This window comes from Leptopilina boulardi, unplaced genomic scaffold (assembly GCF_019393585.1).
Source record: "Leptopilina boulardi isolate dan_hultmark-lab unplaced genomic scaffold, ZJU_Lbou_2.1 LbouV2_55, whole genome shotgun sequence".
Classification (NCBI taxonomy): domain Eukaryota; kingdom Metazoa; phylum Arthropoda; class Insecta; order Hymenoptera; family Figitidae; genus Leptopilina; species Leptopilina boulardi.
Window position 1 is genome coordinate 2241331 of NW_026138000.1, and position 25744 is coordinate 2267074.

Below are 25744 nucleotides of genomic sequence, written 5' to 3' on the forward strand. Positions count from 1 at the left end.
ATATTGAAAAAAAAAAAATAGTAAAATATTTTTGCAATTTTAAAAAATAATAAAATATTCAATAAATTTAATAATTTTTTTTTCTCTGAATAGAAAACAAAAAAAAAATAAATAAATAAATATTCACAAGGAAAATTTGTAATTTCATATTTATGAAATAGATAATTTTTTCTTCTTTTTTTTTTCCTTCCTTTAATTGTTAACATTAATATCCGTAATTTTAATTTATCAATTTTTTTTTCGACACATGATTGTATTATGTAAAACAAAATATTAGTTAAACACAGTTTGTATTTTTTTTTTTTTTTTAATTCTCAATCTAAAGTTTGATAAAAAAAATAAAGGCAACTTGACAAATTGGCATTTGTAGAAAAATTCCTTGTTTCTTAATTCTTAATTCATTTCAAAATCGAAAATTTACTACAGTAAATATTTATATATATATATTTTTTTTTTTTTTTTTTTTTTTTGGTATTGACGAGGAAAAGAAAAACAAAATTGAAGAGAAATTTCTCATCGCATATATATATATATATTTATAAAAAAGAAACTCTAAATTTATTAACTCTTTTTTTTTAATTTTACCCAAAAAAAAATAAAATTCCAAAAATAATTCTAAAAATCTAGTTTTCTCTCTTCAATTTTATTTTTTTAGTGAAAAAATTAGTTTATAAATTTTTTTTTAAGTCATTCAAAATCTATTCTTCTTCTTTTTTTTTCATTATATATTTAAGTACAAAAAATATTATTAGAATTATTATTATTATTATTATTATTATTATAAGAATAATACAAATTGTTTCAGGTTTTATACAATTTTTTTTTCAAGTGTAAAAAAAATATGAGAAAACGAAATAAACATTTTTTTTTATTTATTTACAATGAAGAAATTGTGTGTGGGGGGGGGGGAAATACTCTTTTTAAATTCTATTTCAATATTTTCGTAAAAAAAAAAAAAAAAAAAAAATTGGCAATGAGAAAAATGAAAAAATGCAATTGGCGGAATGAATTTGAAAAAGAAAAATTAAAAGAAAATAAAAAAACGTTTTCTATTTCTATACAACCACCTTTTTTTTCAATTATTAATCTATATATTTATAATATTTACACTAAATTCTAAAGCAAAGTTTCAAATTAGGCCGCAAAATGAAAAAAAAAAAAATTCAAAAGAAAATAAAAAAGAAAAAAAAAAAGGGAAAATTTCTCCAAATTTTTTAAATTTATTTTTCTATTTTTTTTTTTTATTTAGAGAGCTACGTGTGTTTTTTTTTTCTTATTTCTAGAAGAAAATTTGTTACTTTCACGATTTTTTTTTTGTTTAAAAAGTTAAGTTTAAATTTTTCAAAATTAAATCCCTTAAATTTTTTTTTTCTAATTTTCTTATTTTTTTTTTTTTTAACTATATTTTCTTTATAATTTAAGAGAATTAATTTTTATCAAATTTTAAATCATTAATATTTTAAATTTATTTGGAATTAGAAAATTATTTAATTTAATTTAATTAATTAGCGCTAATGAAATTTTTTTTTTAAACTAATTTTCGTTTTCATTACGTAAATTAATTAGTTAATTAATAAATAAATAAATTAATTAATTAGTTAAAAAAAATGAAAATTATTTTAATTACCGTTAATTAATAGAAAAATTTATTTTAATTCAATTAATTCAAAAATTTTTCCGTTATTAATTAACGTAGTTAGAAAATTTTTACTAATTAACGTTTAATTAATTAATTAATATATTTATTTATTTAGCTAAATTCAAATAAAAAATAAAAAATTCTTTTTCGAAAAAAACGTTTAAATTTAACTTTTTTAAATTATAAATTCCATTTAAAAAGTGTTTATTCATTTTTTTTTATTTTCCCAAAAAAAATGATTAAATTATTTATTAAAAAACAGTCTTTGCTCTTTAAAACAAAAAAAAAAATTTGTTTTCTTCGGCAAATTTTTGAATTTTATATCTTATTAAAGAGAAAAAGAAAGAAAAATTACGTGTAATATGTTTGTGTGCGTAAAACATGTGAAAAATCTTGAAAAAGAGACAATTTTTTTTTTTTTTTTTTTTTTTTTTGAGAAAAAAATACCAATAAAATTTTGTCATAGATATGATTTTTTTTGTTTTTTTTTTGTAGATAAAAAAGATATATATTTATATGTACAGTTTATTTTTTTGTTTAAAAAATGGAGAAAAACAAATTTTTCAATTCTTTATAAGAGAGAAAAAAAAAAGGTTTTCCTTCTTTTTAAGTAAATTGAGTTTTCTCTTTTTTAAATAGAAAAAAAACTCGTTCCTTTTATTTTTTTAAGATTCATATCAAAAATCACTTCCGGTTTTTCAGTGTAATAATATCGAGAGAGAGAGAGAGAGTGAGAAAAAAAAAAACAGGAAATGATTTTTTTTGAAATTATTTATATTTATTTATTATTTTTTATATTGAGATGTGAAAAAATTTAAGTCCTATATTTTTTTTTCTTCTTAATTAATAATAATTAGTCTAATTAAATTTGTCTATTTACATTTTTTTTTCTTTTTTATGATATAAAAAAAAAATGGATTGATTCCCGATTAACTTTTTGTGCTTTTTTTGTTTTTTAACTGAAAAAACAAAAAGTTAGAAAAAAAGAGAGAGAAATCTTTGTTTTATTTTCTTTAAAAAAAAAAAAAAAATCTTATTTCGCAATTTTTGTTTTTTAAATAAAAATTAATGGAAAAAAAACAGCATTTTTTAATCGTTTTTCTTGTTTTTTTTTCCTTCGTTCAATTGAAAATGAAAAAAAGGGGGAAAAAAAGAAAATTTTATTTAAAAAAAAAAAAAAAATAGAGAAAAGAAAAAGACGATTTTTATCGTTTTAAAAGTGAAAAATAATTTTTTTTTTTTGGTCCATTAGAAAAATTGTTAAAATAATTGAATATTATTATTGTATTGTTAAAATAAAAAAAAGATTTCTCTTTTATCGAGACATGCGAAGGAATCGATTTTTAAATTTTTCTATATACTCACTGAAATATTTTGTGTATGTCAAAAATACCAAGAAAAAATCATTTTTTCGTTTCTTTCTTTTTTTTTTCTATCGAAGAGAAAAAAATCAGTTTTGCTGTGAAAAAATGAAAAAATTAGATTTTTGTTTCTTTTTCTTTCTTTTATAACGAAAAGAAAAAAAAACTATTTTTTCGTTTCTTTTTTTTTTCTTTTATCGAAAAGAAAAAGAAATGAATCAGTTTTTTGTTTGTTTGTTTTTTTTTTTTTTTTTATTGAAAAGAAAAAGAAACAGTTTCTCGTTTTTTTGCCTAAAAAAAAGAAAGAAAGAAAGAAAGAAAGAAAAATTTATGACTCGTCATCAAAAATTGTTTTAAGATCGTGTTCGTATAAAGCAATGACAAGCATAATTCCAAGTCCAGTTAATAGTCCCAATGCCTGGAGAATGCAATGCCAATGTGATCCACCTTCCTCCGAGTGACTCGACGACAATTCTGGAATCTGCATTGAGAGAAAAATGACAAAAAAAAAAAAAAAAACAAAAAATTAACACTAAATTACAAAAATAATTATCGTCAACTTTTTTTTCTTTGATTGTTAAAACCAAATTTCAAAAAATAAAATAAGAAATTTAAAACAATTTCAATTTGCGAAAATAGTAATTTTCAACAAGAAATAAATAAATGTTATTTATTATTTATTTATTTATTTGGAACATAACGGGACATGCCCGTTATTAAAAAAACTAACACAATTTTAATGTTGCAAAATATTAATTTTTTAATTAAATAAATAAATAAATAAATGTTAGTTATTGTTTTTGAAATAACAAAAAAAAAAAGAAAAATTTTACTTTTTCCAAAATAGTAATTTTCAACAAGAAATAAATATTATTTTCCCTTTTTTTGAATGTAAATTCATGGCCTCGGATCAACTTAAAAGCATAAGAAAAAATTGAATTATATTCCAAAATAAAAGTCGATTATTTTTATTTTAATAAAAATTATTGAACAGATTTTTAAATAAATTTTTTTTGTTTTTTTTTTTTTTTAAATAATAATAATACTTTTGGAAGGATTAAAGTTGAAATTTTTAGAAATAATTGAATTTCAAAAGATTTTGTTAATTTTCAAACAAATAATTAAATTTTACAGAACTAAAAATAATTTATCAACTATAATTTTTTGAATAACATTTTTTTAAATGTAATTGAATTTTGAAAGATTTACAATTGTCAATTGAGATTATTGAAATTAATTCAACTTCAAAGTGATTTTTAATTAAATTTTTTTTTGATTATTTCACCAAAAAAATTTATTAGAAATTGCGGACAAAAATACAATAATTTAAAAACCATTTTTAATTGGAAAAATGGTTTCAGATAGTTGATTTTTCAAAAGAATATTATAAAAATAGTTAAAAAAAATAATTGAATTTCCTTAGAGAGTTATAATTGAATTATTAAATTACAAAAAATTTTCAATGGAAAATAAATAATTGAAAAAAATTGAATTTTAATTTTAATTTTGAATAATAATTGAAATTTAATTGACTTTTAAATTGAAATTTTGGAAAATAATTAAATTTTCTTTGATTTTGAATTGAAAATTTTTAAAAATAATTGAATTTTAGTTTATTTTTAATTGAAAATTTTGTAAATAATTAAATTTTAGTTGATTTTGAATTGAAAATTAAAAAAATAAATGAATTTCAATCGAAATTTGGCAAAATAATTGAATTTTAGTTGATTTTGAATTGAAAGATTTGAAAATAAATGAATTTTAATTGATTTAGAATTGAAATTTATGAATATATTTGAATTTTAATTTATTTTAAAAACAATTGAATTTTAGTTTATTTTGAATTGAAAATTTTGAAAATAATTGAATTTTAGTTTATTTTTAATTGAAAATTTTGTAAATAATTAAATTTTAGTTGATTTTGAATTGAAAATTAAAAAAATAAATGCATTTCAATCGAAATTTGGCAAAATAATTGAATTTTAGTTGATTTTCAAAAATTGAATAGAAATTTTAGAAAATAATTGAATTTTTGTTAATTTTGAATTTAAATTAATTTGAAATTGAAAGTTTTGAAAATAAATAAATTACAATTAATTTTGAATAGACATTTTGAAAATAATTTAATTTAGTTGATTTTGAATTGAATTTTATTTTTCTTTGAATTGAAATTTTGAAAAATAATTGTATTTCATTCAAAATTTTGCAAAATAATTGAATTTTTGTTGATTTTGAATTCAAAATTTAGAAAATAATTGAATTTTGGTTGATTTTGATTTGAAAATTTTGAAAATAATTGAATTTTAAGAAAATAATTGAATTTTTATTGAAATTTTAGATTGAAAATTTTGAAAATAATTAAAATTAGTTGATTTTAAATTGAAAATTTTTAAAATAATTGAATTTCATTAAAAATTTTGGAAAATAATTGTATTTTAATTCAATTTCTTTGATTTTTAATTGACATTTTTTCTTGAAAAATTTGAAAATAATTGAATTCTAAAAGATTTTGTTAATTTTTAGACAATAATTTAATTTTACAAAAGTAAAAATAATATATCAAATAATTTTAGACAACATTTTTTAAAATGTAATTGAGTTTCATGAGATTTATAATTGAAATTGTTAAATTTCAAAAAAATGTTAGAAAGAAAATTTTAGAAAATAATTGAATTTTATTTGATATTGAATTGAAAATTTTAAAAATAAGTGAATTTTGGTTGAGTTTGAATGGAAAATTTTTAAAATAATTGAATTTTAGTTAATTTTGAATTGAAATTTTGGAAAATAAAGGAATTTTGGTTTATTTTGTATTGAAAATTTTGAAAAGAATTGAATTTTAGTTGATTTTCAAAATTGAATAGAAATTTTAGAAAATAATTGAATTTAAATTGACATTTTGGAAAATAATTGAATTTTTGTTAATTTTGAATTTAAATTAATTTGGAATTGAAAGTTTTGAAAATAAATAAATTACAATTAATTTTGAATAGACATTTTGAAAATAATTTAATTTAGTTGATTTTGAATTGAATTTTATTTTTCTTTGAATTGAAATTTTGGAAAATAATTGTTTTTCATTCAAAATTTTGCAAAATAATTGAATTTTAGTTGATTTTGAATTGAAATTTTGGAAAATAATTGAATTTTAATCAAAATATTTGAAAATAATAAAATTTTAGTTTCTTTTGGTAATAATTGAATTTTAGTTGATTTTAAATTAAAATTTTTTTAAATAATTGAATTTTAATTGAAAAATTTCAAAAAAAAAATGAATTTTAATTGTAATTTTTGAATAAATTGTTATTTAAGTTTATTTTGAATTGAAAATTAAAAAAATATTTGAATTGCAAATAAAAATTTTGAAAATAATTGAAATTCAGTTTATTTTGAATTTGAAATTTTTTAAAATAATTGAAATTTAATTAGTTCAGAATTAAAAATTTTTAAAATAAATGAATTTCAGTGGATTTTGTATTGAAATTTATAGAAATAATTGAATTTCAATTAAAATTTTGGATATTAATTGAATTTTAGTTAATTTTAAATTCCAAAAGTTTTCAATTTGAAAATTTGCATTTATATAATTGAAATTTTTGAAGAATATTATGAAAATAATTAAAAAATAATTTAAAATTTTGCAAATAATTAAATTTCAGTTGATTTTGAATTGAAAATTTTGTAAGTAATTGAATTTTAGTTGATTTTGAAAATTGAACTGAAATTTTTGAAAATAATTGTATTTCATTCAAAATTTTGCAAAATAATTGAATTTTAGTTGATTTTGAATTTAATTTTTTGAAAATAAATGAATTTTAATTGATTTTGAATTGTAATTTTTTTTAAATAATTGAATTTTAGTTGATTTTAAATTTGAAAATTTTTTGAATATAATTCAATTTTATTTGATTTTGATTTATGATTTTAAATTAAAATTTTTTTTTTGTTATTTTATTTGATATTTTTTTTTTTTTTAATTATAAAAAAATTGTTAAATTTCATTAAAATTTTAATTTAATAAATTAATTTCAAATAATTGAATTTAAATGATTAATTTCATTAAAATTATTAATAATAATTAATTTAGTGACGGATTTTAGTTTAAAAATTCATTAAATAATTGCAATAAACAAGATCTAATGAAGATCTGCATTTTATACCAAAAAAAAAAAAAAAAAAAATATTTTATTTAAAAAGTTTTTTAAAAAAATGTAAGAAAAAAAAGTCGGAAATAGTCGCATTTTATTAAAATAAGTCAAAAAAAAAGTCGGAAATAGTCTAAAAAGTCGTATAATCCGAGGCCTGTAAATTGGAAAATGTTTTTTTTTTTTTTTTTTTTTTGTTTTTGTAATAAAAATATATATATATATAAAAAAAAGAAACGAACCATATCGACTAGGGCAATGTAAATAAACATTCCAGCGGCTGCAGCGAAAACCCAACTGCTCGCTGCCGGCGTTGCCCCCAAAAGAACGCCAAAAACCATTCCAAAAAGACACAGCACCGATGATAATAAATTGTAAAATACCGCTTGTTTTGCGCTCATTCCTGCTTTCAAAAGAACCGCAAAGTCACCTTTCAAAAAAAAAAAAAAGAAAAGAAAATTAAATTTAAAAAACAAAAAAAGAAAAATTAAAAAAAGACCCCAGAAAAATTAATTAGGTATTAGTTTAGAATAATAATAATAATTATTATTATTATTATTAGTCAATAAACAAAAAAATTTAGATTTAAAATATTATTTTTGATAAACTTTTTTTTCATAAAATAGAAGAAAATATTTTTTTTTTTTTTAATTTAAAAAATTATTTACCTAATTCGTGTGGCAATTCATGGCAAAATACGGCAATTGCCGTGGAAAATCCACCGGCAATACTTGCCGAGAATGCAGCTCCAATTGCCATTCCATCGGTAAAATTATGAAGTCCATCGCCCATTACAACCATCCATGCAACGCTTGACATTGATTCTGGCGCCGAATGTACGTGACCTTTTTTTTTTTTTTTTTTTTTTTATTTTATACAAAAATTCAAAATTAATTTCAATTAAATTACATTACATTTGAATAATAAAAGTAAAATCGTAAAAATACTCTTCTTTTTTTTTTTTTTTTTAATTATGTACTTAAATATTCAATATTTTAAAAAAATTTCTTAAATTAAAATTAGAATTCAATAATTTACAATAAAAATTGAAATAAATATTTTGTAAAAAAACAAAAGAGAAGAAAAACGAGAAAAAGTAATTAAAAGTAATAAATAAAAAAAAAAAAAAAAAAAAAAAAACTCACCGTGAGAATGTGTATGTCCATGATGTTTATTTTCATGTTCACGAATAATGACAGTGTAACTTTCAGCCTCATTTAAAACTTCATTAGTTCCATCAATTTTTTTCATTGTCTCATCCAATTTCCAATCGTCGTTGACAATTTTTTCGAGATCATTTTTAACAATCGATGGCAACACTGAATTGCAATTTGACGTCAATGGTTTTTCCTCTTCAATCGCCGCTGGACGATCGTGATGATTATTGTGTCGATGATGATGATTATCTGACAAAATAATAGAAAAACAAAAAAATAAATACAATTTTAATCGCTTTCAATTTTCATACATATAAAAGGGGGAACTATATTTACAAAAAAAAAAAAAAAAAAGACAAATTTTAAAAAATAATTTTTTCCCTTCTATAATTTAATTAATAATTAATTTTTTCTCCATTTTTGCCGAAGGATAGAAATTGGAATTTAAAAAAGGAGACTTTATTTTTAATTGAATTCCTATTTCTAAAATTTTTTTATTATTACTAGCAAAATTAAACGCGCGCAAGCGCGACAAATTGAGTATTTAATTGTTTGTTATAAAGAAATTAAAGATTAATATTATCAAAAAAAATTTAATGGAATATTATTCAATTATATCAAAATTATTTTTCAATTCAAATTTTTATGAAATTTAACAATTATTTATAATTTAAAAAAAAATATTACACATTAAAATTGATTTTTTTTTTTTAAATTTCAATTCAAAATAAACTAAAATTCAATTATTACCCGTAATTTTAATTCAAAATCAATTAAAAATCCAATAATTATCCAAAATTTTCAATTTAAAATTTAATTATTTACCAAGTTTTCAATTTAAATAAAATTCAATTATTTTCTAAAATTTCTATTCAAAATTAATTATCCAAATTTTCAATCAAAAATGAACTTCAATTAAATTATTATCCAAAATTTCAATTAAAATTCAATTATTTCCAAAAAAATTTTCAATTTAAAATCAAATAAAATTTCATTATTCTCAATTCAATTATTTTTCAAAATTTTCATATAAAAATCACAAAAAATTAATTATTTTCAATTATATTATCAATTTAAATATCTATTAAAAATTCAATTATTTTAAATTGAAAATACCTACTTTTGTAAAATTAATCCAAAAATAACAATAATAAAAATTACTGTCTTGAAACAGAAAAAAATACATTAATTCGATATAATTAATTGAAAAAGAAATTGAAGTTAAAGTTTTTAGAAATAATTGAGTTTTGAATGAGCAATAATTAAAAATTTTTTGAACTAATTGAATTTTACGAAATTTTTAATTAAAATATTTCTAAATTTTTTTCAGTGATTTTGATTTTTTAAATTAATTGAACTTCAAGTGATTTTTAATTTATAATTTTTGATGATTTCATTAAAAAATTTATTAGAAATTGCGGACAAAAATACAAAAAATTGAAAACTTTTTAAGCGAAAAACGGTTTTATGATAGTTGAATTTGCCGAAGAATAAATTAAAAATAATTGAATTTCAGGAGAGTTATAATTGGAATTATTAAATTTCAAAAAATTTGAGATGGGAAATTTTAGAAATAATTAAATTTTAGCAGTTTTTAAATTGAAATTTTTGTAAATAATTGAATTTTAATTGATTTTTGATTAAAATTTTTTTAAATAATTGAATTTCAAATGACATTTTAGAAAATAATTGAATTTTTGCCTATTTTTTATTGAAATTTTTTTAAGAAATAATTTTGTCACAAATTATAATTAAAATATTGAAAAAAAAATTGAATCTTTGAGCTTTTATTGAATTTTTCAGAAAATAATGGGATTTTTAAAAGAAAATAAAATATTTTTTAGAAATAATAAAATTTATAAAAAATTTGAACCAAAATCTTTGAAAATAATTAAAATTTTTGTCCATTTTTTACAAATTCGTATTAAAATTTTTGAAAATTATAATTTTCACTGAATTGTACTTAAATTTTTAAATATAATTGAATTTTAATTTAAATTTTGAAAAATAAATGAATTTCAAATTTTTGAAAATAGTTGATTTTCAGTTTATTTTGAATTGAAAATTTTGTAAAAGAATTGAATTTTAGTTGATTTAGGATTGAAAATTTTGAAAAATAATTGAATTTCAGTTGATTTTGAATAGAGACTTTTTTAAATAATTGAATTTCAATTGAAATTTGGAAAATAATTGAATTGTAGTTTATTGTGAATTGAAATTTTGGAAAATAATTAAATTCTAGTGATTTAGAATTGAAACTTTTGTATATAATTGAATTTCAATTGACAGTGTATTGAAATTTCAATTCAAAATCAACTAAAATTCAATTATTTTCCAAGCATTCAATTCAAAATAATTAAAAATACAATTATTTTCTTAAATTTCAAGTGGAATTTAATAATTTTCAAAAAATTTAAATTTAAAATTCAATTATTTTTTAAAATTTTAATTAAAATTCAATTATTTTCTAAAATTTCTATTCAAAATTAATTTTCCACAATTTTCAATCAAAAAAGAATTTAAATTAAATTATTATCCAAAATTTTAATTAAAATTCAATTATTTTCCAAAATTTTTAATTCAAAATGAACTGAAATTCAATTATTTTAAAAAATTTTAATTGAAGTTCAATTATTTTCCAAAGTTTTCAATTCAAAATCAATTATTTTCCAAAATCAACTAAAATTCAATTATTTTCCAAAATTTCAATTGAAAATCAACTAAAATTCAATTATTTTCCAAAAATTTGAATTGAAATTCAATTATTTTCCAAAATTTGCAATTTAAAATCAACTAAAATTCAATTATTTTCAATCCAAAATCAAGTAAAATTCAATTACTTTCCAAAGTTTCAGTTTAATATTAATTGTAATTTAATTATTTTCCAAAATTTCTATTCAAAATTAATTATCCAAATTTTCAATCAAAAATGAACTTCAATTAAATTATTATCTAAAATTTTAATTAAAATTCAATTATTTCCCAAAAATTTTCAATTTAAAATCAAATAAAATTTCATTATTCTCAAAAAATTGAATTCAAAATTAATTGAATTTTCAATTTTTAATTTATTAATTTCAATTATAACTCTAAAGAAATTAAATTATTTTTAACTATTTTAATAATATTCTTTGAAAATTCAACTATCTGAAACGATTTTTCAATTAAAAATGATTTTCAAATTATTGTATTTTGTCCGCATTTTCTAATAAATTTTTAGTGAAATCATGTAAAATTTTAATTAAAAATCACTTAAAGTTTCAATTAATTTCAAAAATCTCAATTTTAAATCTTTGAAAATTCAATTAAATTTAAAAAATGTTTTCCAAAAATTGTTTGATAAATTATTTTTAGTTCTGTAAAATTTAATAATTCTTTGAAAATTAACAATATATCTTTTGAAATTTAATTATTTCTAAAAATTTCAACTTTAACCCTTCGAAAAGGATTATTATTAAAAAAAAAAATTTTTTTATTTAAAAATCTGTAAAATATTTTTGTTAAAATAAAAAACAAATCCACTTTTTTTTCGAATATAAATCGACTAAAACGATTTTTTTTGTGTCTTTAAGTTGATTCGAGGCCTGTGTTTTTATAATTAATATTTAATAGGCATTCGTTGGCCCCTGGTACATTAAAAATTAATTTTGAAAAATAAATTTTTTTCAAATTACTATCTTGTACGAAATTTCCTGGCGCATCTTTTTTCTCCTCATAAATTTTTTCTATTTGTATACAATTTTTGAATGAATATACAAGTTTTAAAAAAATTTCGTTGGTAAACGTTGTGTACTTGAGCTTCGTGAATTGAATTTTCGAATTTAAAATTTTAAAGAAACTTATTCCGAAATTTGGAAACACAATTATATACAACTTTGGCAAAAATGAGAAAAAGAATTGTCCAAATTTGACACGGCATAAGATTACTATTCAAAAAAAAAAAAAAACACGTGAAATCAGAAAAGGCCAACTTCAAGTTAGGACAGAAGGACAGACCAAGCATTTTATTATTATATAATTATAATAATTGTGATTATTATATAATAATAAATAATTATAATATAATACTATAATATTAAATAAATAATTATTATTATTAGAAAATTATTTTTAAAGTAAAAATCGAGAAATTAATTTAATTTTAATGAAAAAATATTTCATTTCAATAATAATAATAGTAAAATAATTTTTAACAAAATTTGTAAATAATTGATTTTCAGTTATATTTGTTTACGATTTTTATTATTGTTTAAAACATTATTTCCTGTTCTTTTGTCAGCTCTTTTTTTTATTTATTTATTTTTTTTTTTTATTATTTGAATCTCAAACAATCGGAAATGAAAATTTGCGGATGTTGTAAACAAAACCTTGTGCTATTGCATAATAAACAAATATATATATATATATATATATATATATATATATATTGAGAAAATAATTTAGAAACTCGCGTGGCAAATTAAAAGAGAAAATGACAAAAGAGAGAAAGAAAAGAAGAAAAAAAAAAGAAAACTTGAATAATAATAAAAAAAATTACCTTGAGTTTCAGTCGTGATTTCTCCATAACAATAAGGATACGATGAGTATTTGTGTTTGCAAAGTTTTTCTCCAACTGTATTACTATTGGGACCTTCTGTTTCTCTCATGACACGAACTCTCGGCGGAAGCTGTAAATTTTATTTTTTTTAAAAATTTATTTATTTAACATATTTTAAAGGCACTTTATATTAAAGTCCCATATATAAATAAATAAATAAATAAATATTTATTAATTTAATTATTTTATTTTTCTTTTATTATTCGATTTGAAGCATTTACTTTGTTACGCCTTTGACGATATTTCCTCCATTCGGCAAGCATTGTCAGCGATTTTTCAGTGAAGAAAAATAAAACTAATCCTAACATTGCCACAAGTCCTTTCCACATATTTGCATTATGATCGGCTTCATGATCGATGATCAATTCCTCGTGACCGTGACTATTGCCGTGACTGTGAGCGGCATCCGACATCATTGCCTAAAAAAAAAAAAAATATATAAATTTTCATTATTCAATTAAAAATCCTATTTTCTTTATTAAATTTTTTAAAGTAAAAAAAAAAAACTCTCTAATAAAAATTTTCATTATTTAATTAAAAATTCTATTTTTTTTTTTTTTAAATTATTCTTTTTTTAAGTAGAAAAAAACTTCTTCTCTAATAAAAATTTCCATTATTTAATTAAAAATTCTATTTTCATTTTCTCCTTTTTTTTTTTTAAAAAAAATATAAAAAATGATTTTATTAGTATTTCACTTACGTGAGGTAGTAAATGAATAAGTGCATCGCCGCATAAAGTTCCCACAGCGAGGGCCACCAAAAATTGTAATAATTGATTATAATAACTTTTTCCCATAACAGGAATCACAGCAACTCCAAGAAGACCGCAAAGACTAATTATCAATATACTTATCGCCGAATATATCCAAACTGAAAAATAAAAATAATTTTTTTTTTTTTTTTTTTTTTGTTCCTCATTTACCAAAAAAGTAATTATTAATTAATTTTTTCTAATTTAATTATTTATTTATAAACGAAACAATTTTTTCTTTTTTATTTATTAAAATTTTTAATTCATTATAAAAAATGCGAAGAATATTTAATTTAAAAATTGATTTTTCATTATTTTATTTTCAATTTATCGAAGAGTGAAGAAAAAAGGGGGAAAATTTTTTTTTTTTTTTTTTCTTTCTCTTTTTACAAACCTTGAAACATATTTCGCGCCATTTCTTCAGATTCATAGCTTTCAACGGCTGAGGGTTTATAAAATTCCGGTATTTGAATACAACCGTTACGCTCTGAATTTGTTTCGCCAGCTAAATGATAAAGTAAAACTGGACAAACTCTTTCAAATAGCCAACCAGGTAATACTGTATTATTATTTGTCGCAGAATTGTACGATACATCCTGCGATAAGGAACTTAATAATTCTTTACTGCTCACACACTGTAAGGAAAAAAAAGAAAAAAGTAAATAAATCGTCGAAATACTAAAATAATAATTAGAAAAAAAAAAAAAATTAAAACTATTATTATAGAGAAAAATTTCTAATTAATTTTTTAAGGCATTTTTTTCGTTTTATAAAGTTATTATATAAAATAATATATAATAATAATAATAATAATAATAAACAATAAAATAATAATAATAATAATAATAAACAATAAAATAATATAAAATAATAAATAAATAAAGTATAAAGAAAATTACATTTTCAAATTAAATTTTTTTTAACATCATTTTTTAGTAATTTAGGTTTTCAAATTTATTTTCCTAGTACATTTTTTTTTTTTTAAATTGACAAAGAAAATTAAAATAAAAAAAGAAAAAAAAATTGCACATTACGAAAGGTTAAAAATGGAAAAAAAAAAAAAAAAAACTTAAAGAAAACTGTTCAAGAATTCCAATTTTACTTTCCAAGGTAAATTATTGATTAGAGATAAATTTAGAACTTACCCTTTTGTCTGAATCGGAACTCGGTTCAGTTATTTTTTTCAATTCCGTGACACTTCCTGTTAAAAAAAATTCAAAAAAAAAAAAAAAAAAAGAATCAATAAATTAATTTTATTCTCAAAAAAAAAAAATAAAAATTCACTTTATAATCATTTCTATTTTTTTTTTTTTTTCATATTTCTCTTATGATTTATTCTTTAGTATTTACTATTTAGTATTAAATTTATTTATTTATTATTCATTATTTTGTATTAAATATATTTATTTATTATTAATTTTTTTGGTACATATATTTAAATTTATTATTAATTGTTTAGTATTAAAAATATTTATTTATTATTAATTTTTTAGCCTAATAAATATAAATTTATTTATTATTTATTAATTATAATTTATAATTTACAAAAACTTAAAAATTTGCTAAAAATAACAAAAAAATTAATTTAAAATTTATTCACATCACTTAAAAGAAAAAATATTAATATTTCGAAAACCCAAAAAAAATTATTATTATTATTATTATTTTCAAAAATCCAAATTCACAAAAAATATGCACTGTACTAAAAAAAAATTAAAATTTTCAAAATGCAAACTAAATATTTCTTTTTTCGTCACTGGTAAAAATAAAAAATCTCGGAAAATTACAAATGTAAAAAATCGTTTTTTTTTTCTTCTATTTTCTAAATATAAAAGTTGTAAAAAAATCGATAAAATATAAAAAAAAAAAAAAAAAAAAAAATCACACACACACAATTATAGAGATAGAAAAGTGAGAGTGAGAATAATTATTGTAACGTTGTTTGCTGAAATTGTACTATATATTTAATAGAAATGAGTATTTATTATAGAGCCACTCAAAATGATAATAAAAGCCTTGTAACATAAATCTTATGTCAGTGAAATCTTAAAAAGTTTTCTGTTATCTCAGCAATTGGAATTACACGAACAAAAAAAAAAAAAAAAAAAAGAGATTTATGTGTAGAGAGCGTTCTGATAGCATCGAATTTCATTGACATATAAATACTTACATCATTTTTTTTTCTTATATATATATTTTTTGCATGTATTTGAAAATAATGATAATAATAATAATAATAATATTAATAATAATAATAATAAAAAAGGAAAAATTAAAAAATTGGAAAATCCCAAGATTAAATTACATCTTTTTTTTTTAATTTTTATTTAAAAGGCAACAATTTACATTCAAATTAATAATTAATTTTTCATTTTTTTTTTACTTTTATTTTATTATTATTTTATTATTATTTTATTATTATTTTATTATTATTTTATTGTTATTTTATTATTATTTTATTGTTATTTTATTATTATTTTATTTTTATTTTATTATTATTTTATTATTATTTTATTATTATTTTATTATTATTTTATTGTTATTTTGTTAATATAATTTATTTTTTAAATGTTAAATTATTTAATTTAAAGAATAATTTTTTTTTTTAAATCCAATTAAATAATATTTTCTAAGAAAATAAAAAAATTAAATTTAAAAAAAAAAAAAAAATGAAATTACAGAAAATTACTGTAAGTAATATTTTTAAGTGAATAGTAATAAAAGAAAAAAAAATAAATAAAACAATTATAACAGTGGGTAATTATTGCAAATAATGCTTAAATCTATTTCTGAGAAAAAAAAAACAAAAAAAAAAACTTGTGATTAAAAAACATGAAACTAGAAATTAAAATCCCATAATAATTTCAAACAATTGTCGAGTAAAGTCAATGACTAATTTCATGGGTCAATTTAATCAGACAATCAAATGTCTCGTCTGAAGTATCACTTTTTTTTTTTTTTTTTTTTTTTTTATCAAGATTATAAATATATGGCTAATATTATTATTATTATTATTATTACTACTATTATTATTATTATTATTATAATTATTATCATTAAAATATTATTATCACTTTATAATGATTTTTATCAATTAAAATTATTATTATTATTTATTTTTATCACTGTAATTAATATCATTAAAATTATTATTATCACTATAATTATTGTATTATAATATAATATTAATAATAATAATAATAATAATAATAAATATCATAATTAATATAAAATTAATAAGAGGCTAAATTAATAAAATAAAGGCAAATTTTTTGTTTTGTATTTACATGTAAATAAATAATAATAATTATTATTATTAGTATAGATGTTAATTTTTTTCAGATTTTGAAAATAGAAGAAAAAAAAAAATTATTATTATTATTTATTTATTTTTTTTTTTATTTATTTGAGTTGATAATTAAATTATTATCGTTAATTATTATTCTTAGATTATTATCATTGTTATTACTATTTTTTTTTTATCTAATAAAACTTAATCTCCTGTGATTTTCGCATTCTTTTCGATAACTATTTCCCTCTCTTGCTTCTAATTATTATTTCTTGTTTTTTTTTTTTTATATATATATATATATTAAATCAATCTAATAATTGATTACAAGTTTTTATCGAATTTTTTTTTTTTTTTTTAAGCATCAAAAACTATTTCCTGTTGTTATTTCATTTATTTTTAGTTTCATTTTCTCTTTTTAATTTGGAAAAATCGTTTATCTTTTAGTATTTAATTTTTTTTTTCTGTTTTAATTTCCTCATTTTTTTTTTTTTTTTTTTTTTTTTTTTTCATTAAAAAGAGAGAAAAAAAAGAAACCTCCGAAAAATAAATCTCATTTTCCCAGTAAAATTATAGAAAATTTTTTTTAAAAAAATATTTTTTGTATTTTTTATTTTAATTATTTTGTTTATTTTATTTATTTCACGAGTTTTAAAGTTGTCTTTTTTTTGTGATATACAATAATAATTTGGAATTTATTTATTTATTTGTAATTAACGGGCAAATTTTTAGAAAAAAATTTTTTTTTTTTTTTCAATTTCTTATGAATTTTTTTTAGTAACTTTTTTTTTAAATTCTTTCTTTCTTTTTTGCCTTTTTTTTTTAAATGAAATAGAGACGAGAGAAAAAAAACTTATTTCCCGCTTAAACAGGGAAATACGGTTTTTTTTTTTTTTTCACTTGGAGTTCTCAAAACGGTCCCTGAACTTTTTAGAAACGCCTTGAACTTTCGTCCATGACTTTCGCCGCGTTTCCCTCGTTAACATTAATCAAAATCATTTCACAAGGCATAATTTTCGTTTTATTTAATTGGCAATTTGATCATAAAAAGAAAAAAAGGTTAATTGTTTTTGATTGACGTGAGGCTAAAAAAAAAAAAAAAAAAATGAATTTTTGGCAACGTTCCCACATTTAGAAATTTTTAAATTAAATTCCATTTAATTTAAATTAAATATATTCCTTTTTAAAATAATATTATTTAAAAAATGATATTTCTTAAAAAATAATATTTTTCATTTAGATGTAGAATTTTATTTATTTATTAATTTTTCTATTACCCGTGTGGAAAAAGCCACGATCTTGCCCTCAAGAGTTCGGGGCCCCCGGCGGGGGCCCATGAGGGCTGATCCATATGGCGAATCCATGAGGGGCACCGTAGGGGCCCCGCATGGATCGCCCTCATGATCGATTAGCAAAATTTTCTAAGTCCAAAAATCAAATATTTTTTTATCACCAAAAAATTAATGTTTATAATGATTCACAACAATGAAAAACGCGTTTTTAATTAAAATATATTTTCACTTTTTTTGAAAATAACACTCACACTTATGGCGAATCCATGAGGGGCACCGTAGGGGCCCCGCATGGATCGCCCTCATGATCGATTAGCAAAATTTTCTAAGTCCAAAATTCAAATATTTTTTTATCACCAAAAAATTAATGTTTATAATGATTCAGAACCACGAAAAACGCGTTTTTAATAAAAATATATTTACACTTTTTTGAAAATAACACTCACACTTATGGCAAAATAGATGAGGGCCACCGTAGGGGCCCGCATGGATCGCCCTCATGATCGATTAGCAAAATTTTCTAAGTCCAAAAATCAAATATTTTTTTATCAACAAAAAATGAATGTTTCCAATGATTCAAAACAACGAAAAACGCGTTTTTAATAAAAATATATTTACACTTTTTTGAAAATTCGCCTGAGATGATTCATGATAATAATCATAAAGCATATAATTAATTATATTTTATAAATTGCATTTGATTGGAAAATATAATTTAATATCTTAACTTTAACTAAATGATGTTAAGCACTTTTCTTTGTTAGGTATTTTTCAAGTTTAAATAGCATCAAGAAGTTAGCATTCGTTTTGAAGTAGCGTGCGTAGCGTAGTTGGTAAAGCGTTAGGTTCATAGTCCGTAGGTCGTAGGTTCGATTCCCCCCATGCGTTAGATTTATTTATTTCTCAGGTTTGCGTTTAATCATTAATTCTATGTATGAATTAATTGAAAAATGAAAATATCGGTTAATAGTATGCATAAATTACATATTTTTTAATTTTTTAATTAATTAATTTATTATTACTTTTAATTATATCCGACAGTTAATTAATTAGAACGTTAATTAATAAATTCAATTTGAGTAAGAATTTAATTTAAAATTGAATAATTATTAAATAAATATGTTATTTATTCATAACTTAAGCTTATTTATTATCAATTAACTTTTATTATTAATATTATTGATTAAAAAACATTATGGCAAACTTGAGGGCAAGATGAGGGCAAACGTGAGGGCCCATAAGGGCGCCCGTAGGGGCACCCTCATGGATCGCCCATGCGGGCGCCCTCATCGATGAGCATGTCGTTTCCATGAGGGGCCCCTATGGATCATCCATATGCGCCCCTCATGGCATGAGGGCGATCCATAAGGGCCCCCGCTGGGGGCCCACATCACTTTTCCACACGGGTATATTCAAATTGTAATTTATTATTTTTTTTTCTAATTAATTTATTTGCAATTTAAATTTTATTTTTTTTTAACGATATATTTTGTTTATATGAAAGAAAATTTATTTATTTAAATTAAAAAATTTTTTTTTTTTTTAATTATTACTATTTTTTGTAACAATGATAATAACTATTTTTTTCTATTTTAATAAAAAAAATTTTTTTTTCGCAATTAATTTTTAATGGAAAATATAATTAATTTTTTTTTCTCACTCACCCGCAGAATTTGTCTCGCCTCGTTCATCATTCAATTCCATAATAAGTTTAACTAATCCTAATTTATTTAATAATTCCTCAAATCCCTTCATTGTCATATTTTCACCATTTCCATAAGTTTCAAAAACTTTTTTTGTAAATAATTTACCATCAATATCCAAATGTCGTCGTGATCTAAAAGATTCTTGCCTCGAGATTCGTTTCTCCATTAATTTCTTATTATTTGTTGTATCAACAATTTTTTTTTCATTTGGCACATTTATTGATTCCAAATAATAAAAATCATCATCATTATCCGAATCACGTGAATTTTCATTATCAAGTAATGATGATGATGATGATGATGATGGATTTAATAATTTTTCGTCATTTGATAAATGATAATAATTATTATTATTATTATTATTATTATTTGTTTCGTCATTAAATAATTTTGACGATTGAGAAGAAGAAAAATCCATGTGCGCTGAACATGGATAATTGTGTGCAGCGCATAATACGCAAACAACACAAACAGTCACAAAATGTTGAGCCATTATAATAATCCACATACCTGGAAAATAAAAACGAAACAATTTTATTAGAAAATAAATAAATAAATAGAAAAATATATTTAAAAAAAACATGTAAAAAATTAATAAAAAAAAAATAAATAAATAAAAATAAAATGGAAAAAAAAACAGAAAATTTAGTTAAAAAAAAAAGGAAAAAAAATTATTTCCCCTTTTTTTCCCAATTTAGTAGGGAAATTTTTTATTACCATCAATTTTTACTTTGAGAATAAAAAGAAATTTATATACAGTAATAAATGTAATAATTCCAAATCAACTAAAATTCAATTATTTTCAAAAAAATTAATTTCAAAATCAACTGAAATTCAATTATTTTCAAAAAATTCATTTCAAATTCAAATAAAATTCAATTATTTTTCAAAGTTTTCAAATAAAATTCAATTATTTAAAAAAAAAATTCTATTTGAAATTAACTAAAATTCAATTATTTTACAAAAATTTCAATTCAAAATCAACTAAAATTCAATTATTTTCCAAATTTTCGATCCAAAATCAAGGAAAATTAAATTATTTTCCAAAAAGTCATTTGAAATTTAATTATTTTCTAAAAAAATTTTCAATTTAAAATCAAATAAAATTCAACTATTTTCAAAATTTTTCAGTCTAAAATCGACCAAAATTCAATTATTTTCCAAAATATCAATTAAAATTAAATTATTTTACAAAATTTTCAATCCAAAATTAACAAAAATTCAATTTTTCAACAAAATTTTCAATTCAAAATCAAATAAAATTCTATTATTTTCAAAATTTTCAGAACAAAATCGATTAAAATTCAAATATTCTCCAAAATTTCAATTAAAAATCAATTATTTTCAAAATTTTCAATCCAAAATTAACAAAAATTCAATTATTTACAAAATTTTCAATTCACAATAAACTACAATTAAATTATTTTCCAAATTTCAATTGATATTCAATTCTTTAAAAAAATTTCTATTGAAAATCAACTAAAATTCAATTATTTTCAAAATTTTGAAACCAAAATAAACCAAAATTCAGTTATTTTCAAAATTTTCTATTCAAAATCACATAAAATTCAATTATAATCTAAAATTTCAATTAAGAAAACACTAAATTCAATTATTTTCAAAATTTTCTTTTCAAAATCACAAAAAAATTCAATTAGTTTCAAATTTTTCAGTCCAAAATCGACGAAAATTCAATAATTATCCAAAATTTCAATTAAAAATCAATTATTTTCAAAATTTTCAATCCAAAATTAACAAAAATTCAATTATTTTCGAAACTGACAATTGAAATTCAATTATTTTTAAAATTTTCTATTCAAAATCAAATAAAATTCAATTATTTTTGAAAATTTCAATTAAAAATAAACTAAATTCAATTATTTTACAAAATTTTCTATTCAAAATCAAATAAAATTCAATTATTTTCAAAATTTTCTATTCAAAATCACATAAAATTCAATTAGATTCAAATTTTTCAGTCAAAAATCGACTAAAATTCAATCATTATCCAAAATTTCAAATAAAAATAAATTATTTTCATAATTTTCAATCCAAAATTAATAAAAATTCAATTTTTTTTTTAAAATGACAATTGAAATTCAATTATTTTCAAAATTTCTTATTCAAAATCAAATAAAATTCAATTATTTTCAATTTTTTCAGTCCAAAATCAACTAAAATTCAATTATTTTCAAAAAATTCATTTCAAATTCAAATAAAATTCAATTATTTTCCACTTTTTAATTAAAATTCAATTATTTAAAAAATTTTCTATTTAAAGTGAACTAAAATTCAATTATTTTCCAAGCATTCAATTCAAAATAATTTAGAATACAATTATTTTCTTAAATTTCAAGTGGAATTCAATAATTTTCAAAAATTTTTCAATTTAAAATTCAATTATTTTTCAAAATTTTAATTAAAATTCAATTATTTTCAAAAATTTCAAATTAAAAGCTTTTAAAATTTAATTATTCCTAAAATTTGCGATTTCAAATTTTTTGAAATTTAATAATTCCAAATATAACTCTCAGGAAATTCAATTATTTTTAATTTATTCTTTGGAAAATAATTCAACTATCTGAAACCATTTTTCGATTAAAAAGTTTTCAAATTATTGTATTTTTGTCTGCAATATTTAAGTGTAAAATTATCAAAAATCATAAATTAAAAATCAATTGAAGTCAATTAATTTCAAAAATCAAAATTATAAATCTTTGAAAATTCAATTAAATTTAAAAAATGTTTTCCAAAAATTGCTTGATAAATTATTTTTAGTTCTGTAAAATATTTAATAATTGTCTGAAAATTAACAAAATTTTTTGAAATTTAATTATTTCTTAAAATTTCACATTTAATTCTTTCAAAATTTTTATATTATTTCAAAAAAATTTTATTTAAAAATCTGTAAAACTTGATTAAGTATTGCCTGAAATTTTTTTGACCATCAAAAATTAAAAACTATGAAAAAATTTTTAATTTGAATTAATAAATAAAATAAATTATATTTAGTTCTTTTTTTTTTTGTCAATTTTTATAGATATAAATTTGGTTAAATTGAAATTATATTAATTTAAAATTTCAAAAAAAGTATTAGATAAAATGCTTTATAAGAGTTCTGCTAAATAGAAATTAAATCGAATTTTAGTTAAATGTAAATTGAAAATTTTGCATAATATAAAAATAATAATTTGTATTTATTTTATGGAAAAAAGTAAAAAAAATTTTTGAAACTATAATAGTTACTTTAATTTATTTATAAAAAAATTCCAGAAAATTAAAGAAATTTCCTGATTTTTCCCTGACTTCCCTAATCCGTTAGACACTCTGAAATTACAAAAATTTTAAAAAGCATTTTAATTTAAAAAATTTTTTAATATTGTAAAATGTAAATATTTAATAAATATTTATTATAAATAATTTATTATAGTTTAAAAATATTTTTTTAATTAATAACTGTTAACTCAAAATTGAATAAAAAAAAAAAAAAAAACCTAATAACAATAGTAAAAATAAATATTATTTATTTTGTTTATTTAATACTAATAAAATATTAAAATAACGAATAATAAATAAATAATAAATAATTATACTACAAAATAATACCATAAAATTATAAAATAATTTTAATATATAAAAAATTTTAAATAATAAATTAATTTTACTATAAATTATGAAAAAAAAAATTAATTAATATTAATAATTAATTGTACTATAAATAATTAAAACAGTAAAATAGTAAAAAAAATTCAAAAATAAATAATAAAATACGAAATAGTAGAAGAAATAAATAATAAATATATAAATATGAAAATAAATAATTATTTACCACCGTTTATAAATAATTAATAAATTTTAAAACTGTTGCACAAAAAAAAAATCGCAAAATTAATGAAAAAAAGTTAAAATTTATAATTTTACTTTTTTTTTTTTAATTTTTTCACAAAAGAAATAAAATGACACGAAATTATTGACACTTTATTTTATTAGTTATTACATGTAATTTTGTCCTGTGTGAGCAAAAAAAAAAAAAAAAAAAAAAAAAAATTGTAAACGTGTTGCAAAAGAAAAACAATTGGAAAAATAAATAACAAAAAAAAATGTCAATTCATAAAAGCGCAAACAAAAAAAATACAAACTGTAGATTAAGAATATGAAAATTAATAATAAACTGATAATTAAAAAATATTAATAAATTAATAATTATAGTTATTAATAATTAATTTTCATTAAAAATTTCGTTTCATTTCACTTTTTTTTCTAAAAAAAAAAAAAAATAAATTTTTCTCATTAATAAAACCTTTTTTTTTTAATATTAATATTTTTCGCTTATTAATACAATAAATTTTTAAATATTTTAATTAACCTAATTTTTTTTTTTTTTTTTTTTTTTTTTTTTTTTGTTTGTTTTAAAAATACAAAACTTAAAATAATTATCAATTAATCTTCAAATCGTGCTCGGAAAAATATTTAACAAGAAAACAAAATTCTGTTTATTAAAACAAAAAAGAAATTTGAAAATTTAATGTAAATAGCACGTGACAAATCAATTTCTGTTTTTTTTATATATATATATATAAATAATCACGTTTTTTCATTTTTACTTCTGTTAAAATTGTACTACATAAAAAAAAATTATTTTTTAATACACTCCAGCATCCGAGAGAAATATATATATATATATATATATATGTATTTTAAGATTCAAACTGCCATAAAAGGTCACTAAACAGGACAAAAATGATTGCGAAATATCACACGCACTTGTAGTAAAATTAGAAAGAGAGAAAGAGAGAGAAAAATGAAAAAAAAATCGAAAATAAAAACACAACAACAACAAACAAACAAACAAACAAACATCAAAAAATACGTACAATAATTGTCCTCAGTTGTTTCAAAATTCAATGCACTTTTTTCTATTCATCTTCACTTTTTTTTTTAAAAAAACACATATCACAATTATAACCTCAAAATTTGATTATACTTTTATTTGCATTTTTTTGCATTAGATATAGAGAATAAAAAATTGTCATAAAACTTTTGTATTTTGGAAAATTAATAATTTTAAAATCAAACACACACACACACACAATTTATTAATTTCCGGTAAATAGACGAAAAAAGATTTTTTTTTTTTTTCTTTTAGAATTCTATATTGACAGAAGCGTCTGCTAGAATATTGCGCGATTAGAGGAACTCTCGAATTACCGCAGGCAAAAACAAGATTATTTGCAAAGATGCAACTGTTTTGGTGTTGGCAAATCAAAAATAGACAAAACGATACTCGGTCACTTCGTTTATATCGTCATGGAAAAACTGTATATTTTTAGATGTCAAAAATAAAAAAAAAACTGTATAAATGAGACTTGTTTTCTCTTGTAACCGCGCGCGATCGCGTCCGTCGTCGTCGTCGTCCCACGAGGAATTTTGAGGTTAGAATGATTCGAATCTTATAGAGAAAGAGAGAGAGAGAAGGAAAGAAAGTAAAGCGACAATTTTTTTTTTTTTTTTCTTTTAAATCGAGTTTAGAACTCATAAATTCTCGGGATTTACCGCTAATTGTGTTGTGCCTTTGCAATGGAGAAAGATGTTTTTTTTTTTTTTTTTTTTTTCTCTCAATTAGAGGCGGGAACCATGAAATTTTGACGCGAAGAAGCGTGGGAGAGAGAGAGAGAGAGAGTAGAGCCAACTTATGAGAAGACGACAATCGCGAAGTCTGACGAGTCTTGTCAGGAAACTTGGATACAAAAAAATCTGCAATAATCCTCTGTCGGTTCTTTTTGTTTCTTCTTAAATATTCTCTCCTT

At 18.8% G+C, this 25744-nt stretch overlaps 1 protein-coding gene across 2 annotated transcripts; it reads right to left on the reverse strand.

Annotated features, from left to right (window-relative positions):
- Positions 1-909: 909 nt before the first annotated feature.
- On the reverse strand, positions 910-25509 carry LOC127290171 (zinc transporter foi-like). 2 transcript variants are annotated; one of them, XM_051318599.1, is made up of 11 exons: positions 25491-25509; positions 19896-20447; positions 14796-14851; positions 14045-14285; positions 13600-13769; positions 13121-13318; positions 12840-12969; positions 8291-8551; positions 7814-7990; positions 7388-7575; positions 910-3481 (listed from the first exon to the last, which is right to left on the reverse strand). In XM_051318599.1, the coding sequence occupies exons 2-11, from the start codon at positions 20443-20445 to the stop codon at positions 3329-3331; spliced, it is 2124 nt and encodes a 707-aa protein (XP_051174556.1). In that variant the 5' UTR covers positions 20446-20447; positions 25491-25509; the 3' UTR covers positions 910-3328. The 2 variants fall into 2 exon arrangements, with proteins under 2 accessions (XP_051174556.1, XP_051174555.1); XM_051318598.1 differs by lacking the exon at positions 25491-25509 and adding an exon at positions 24812-25446.
- Between the last annotated feature and the right edge of the window lie 235 nt (positions 25510-25744).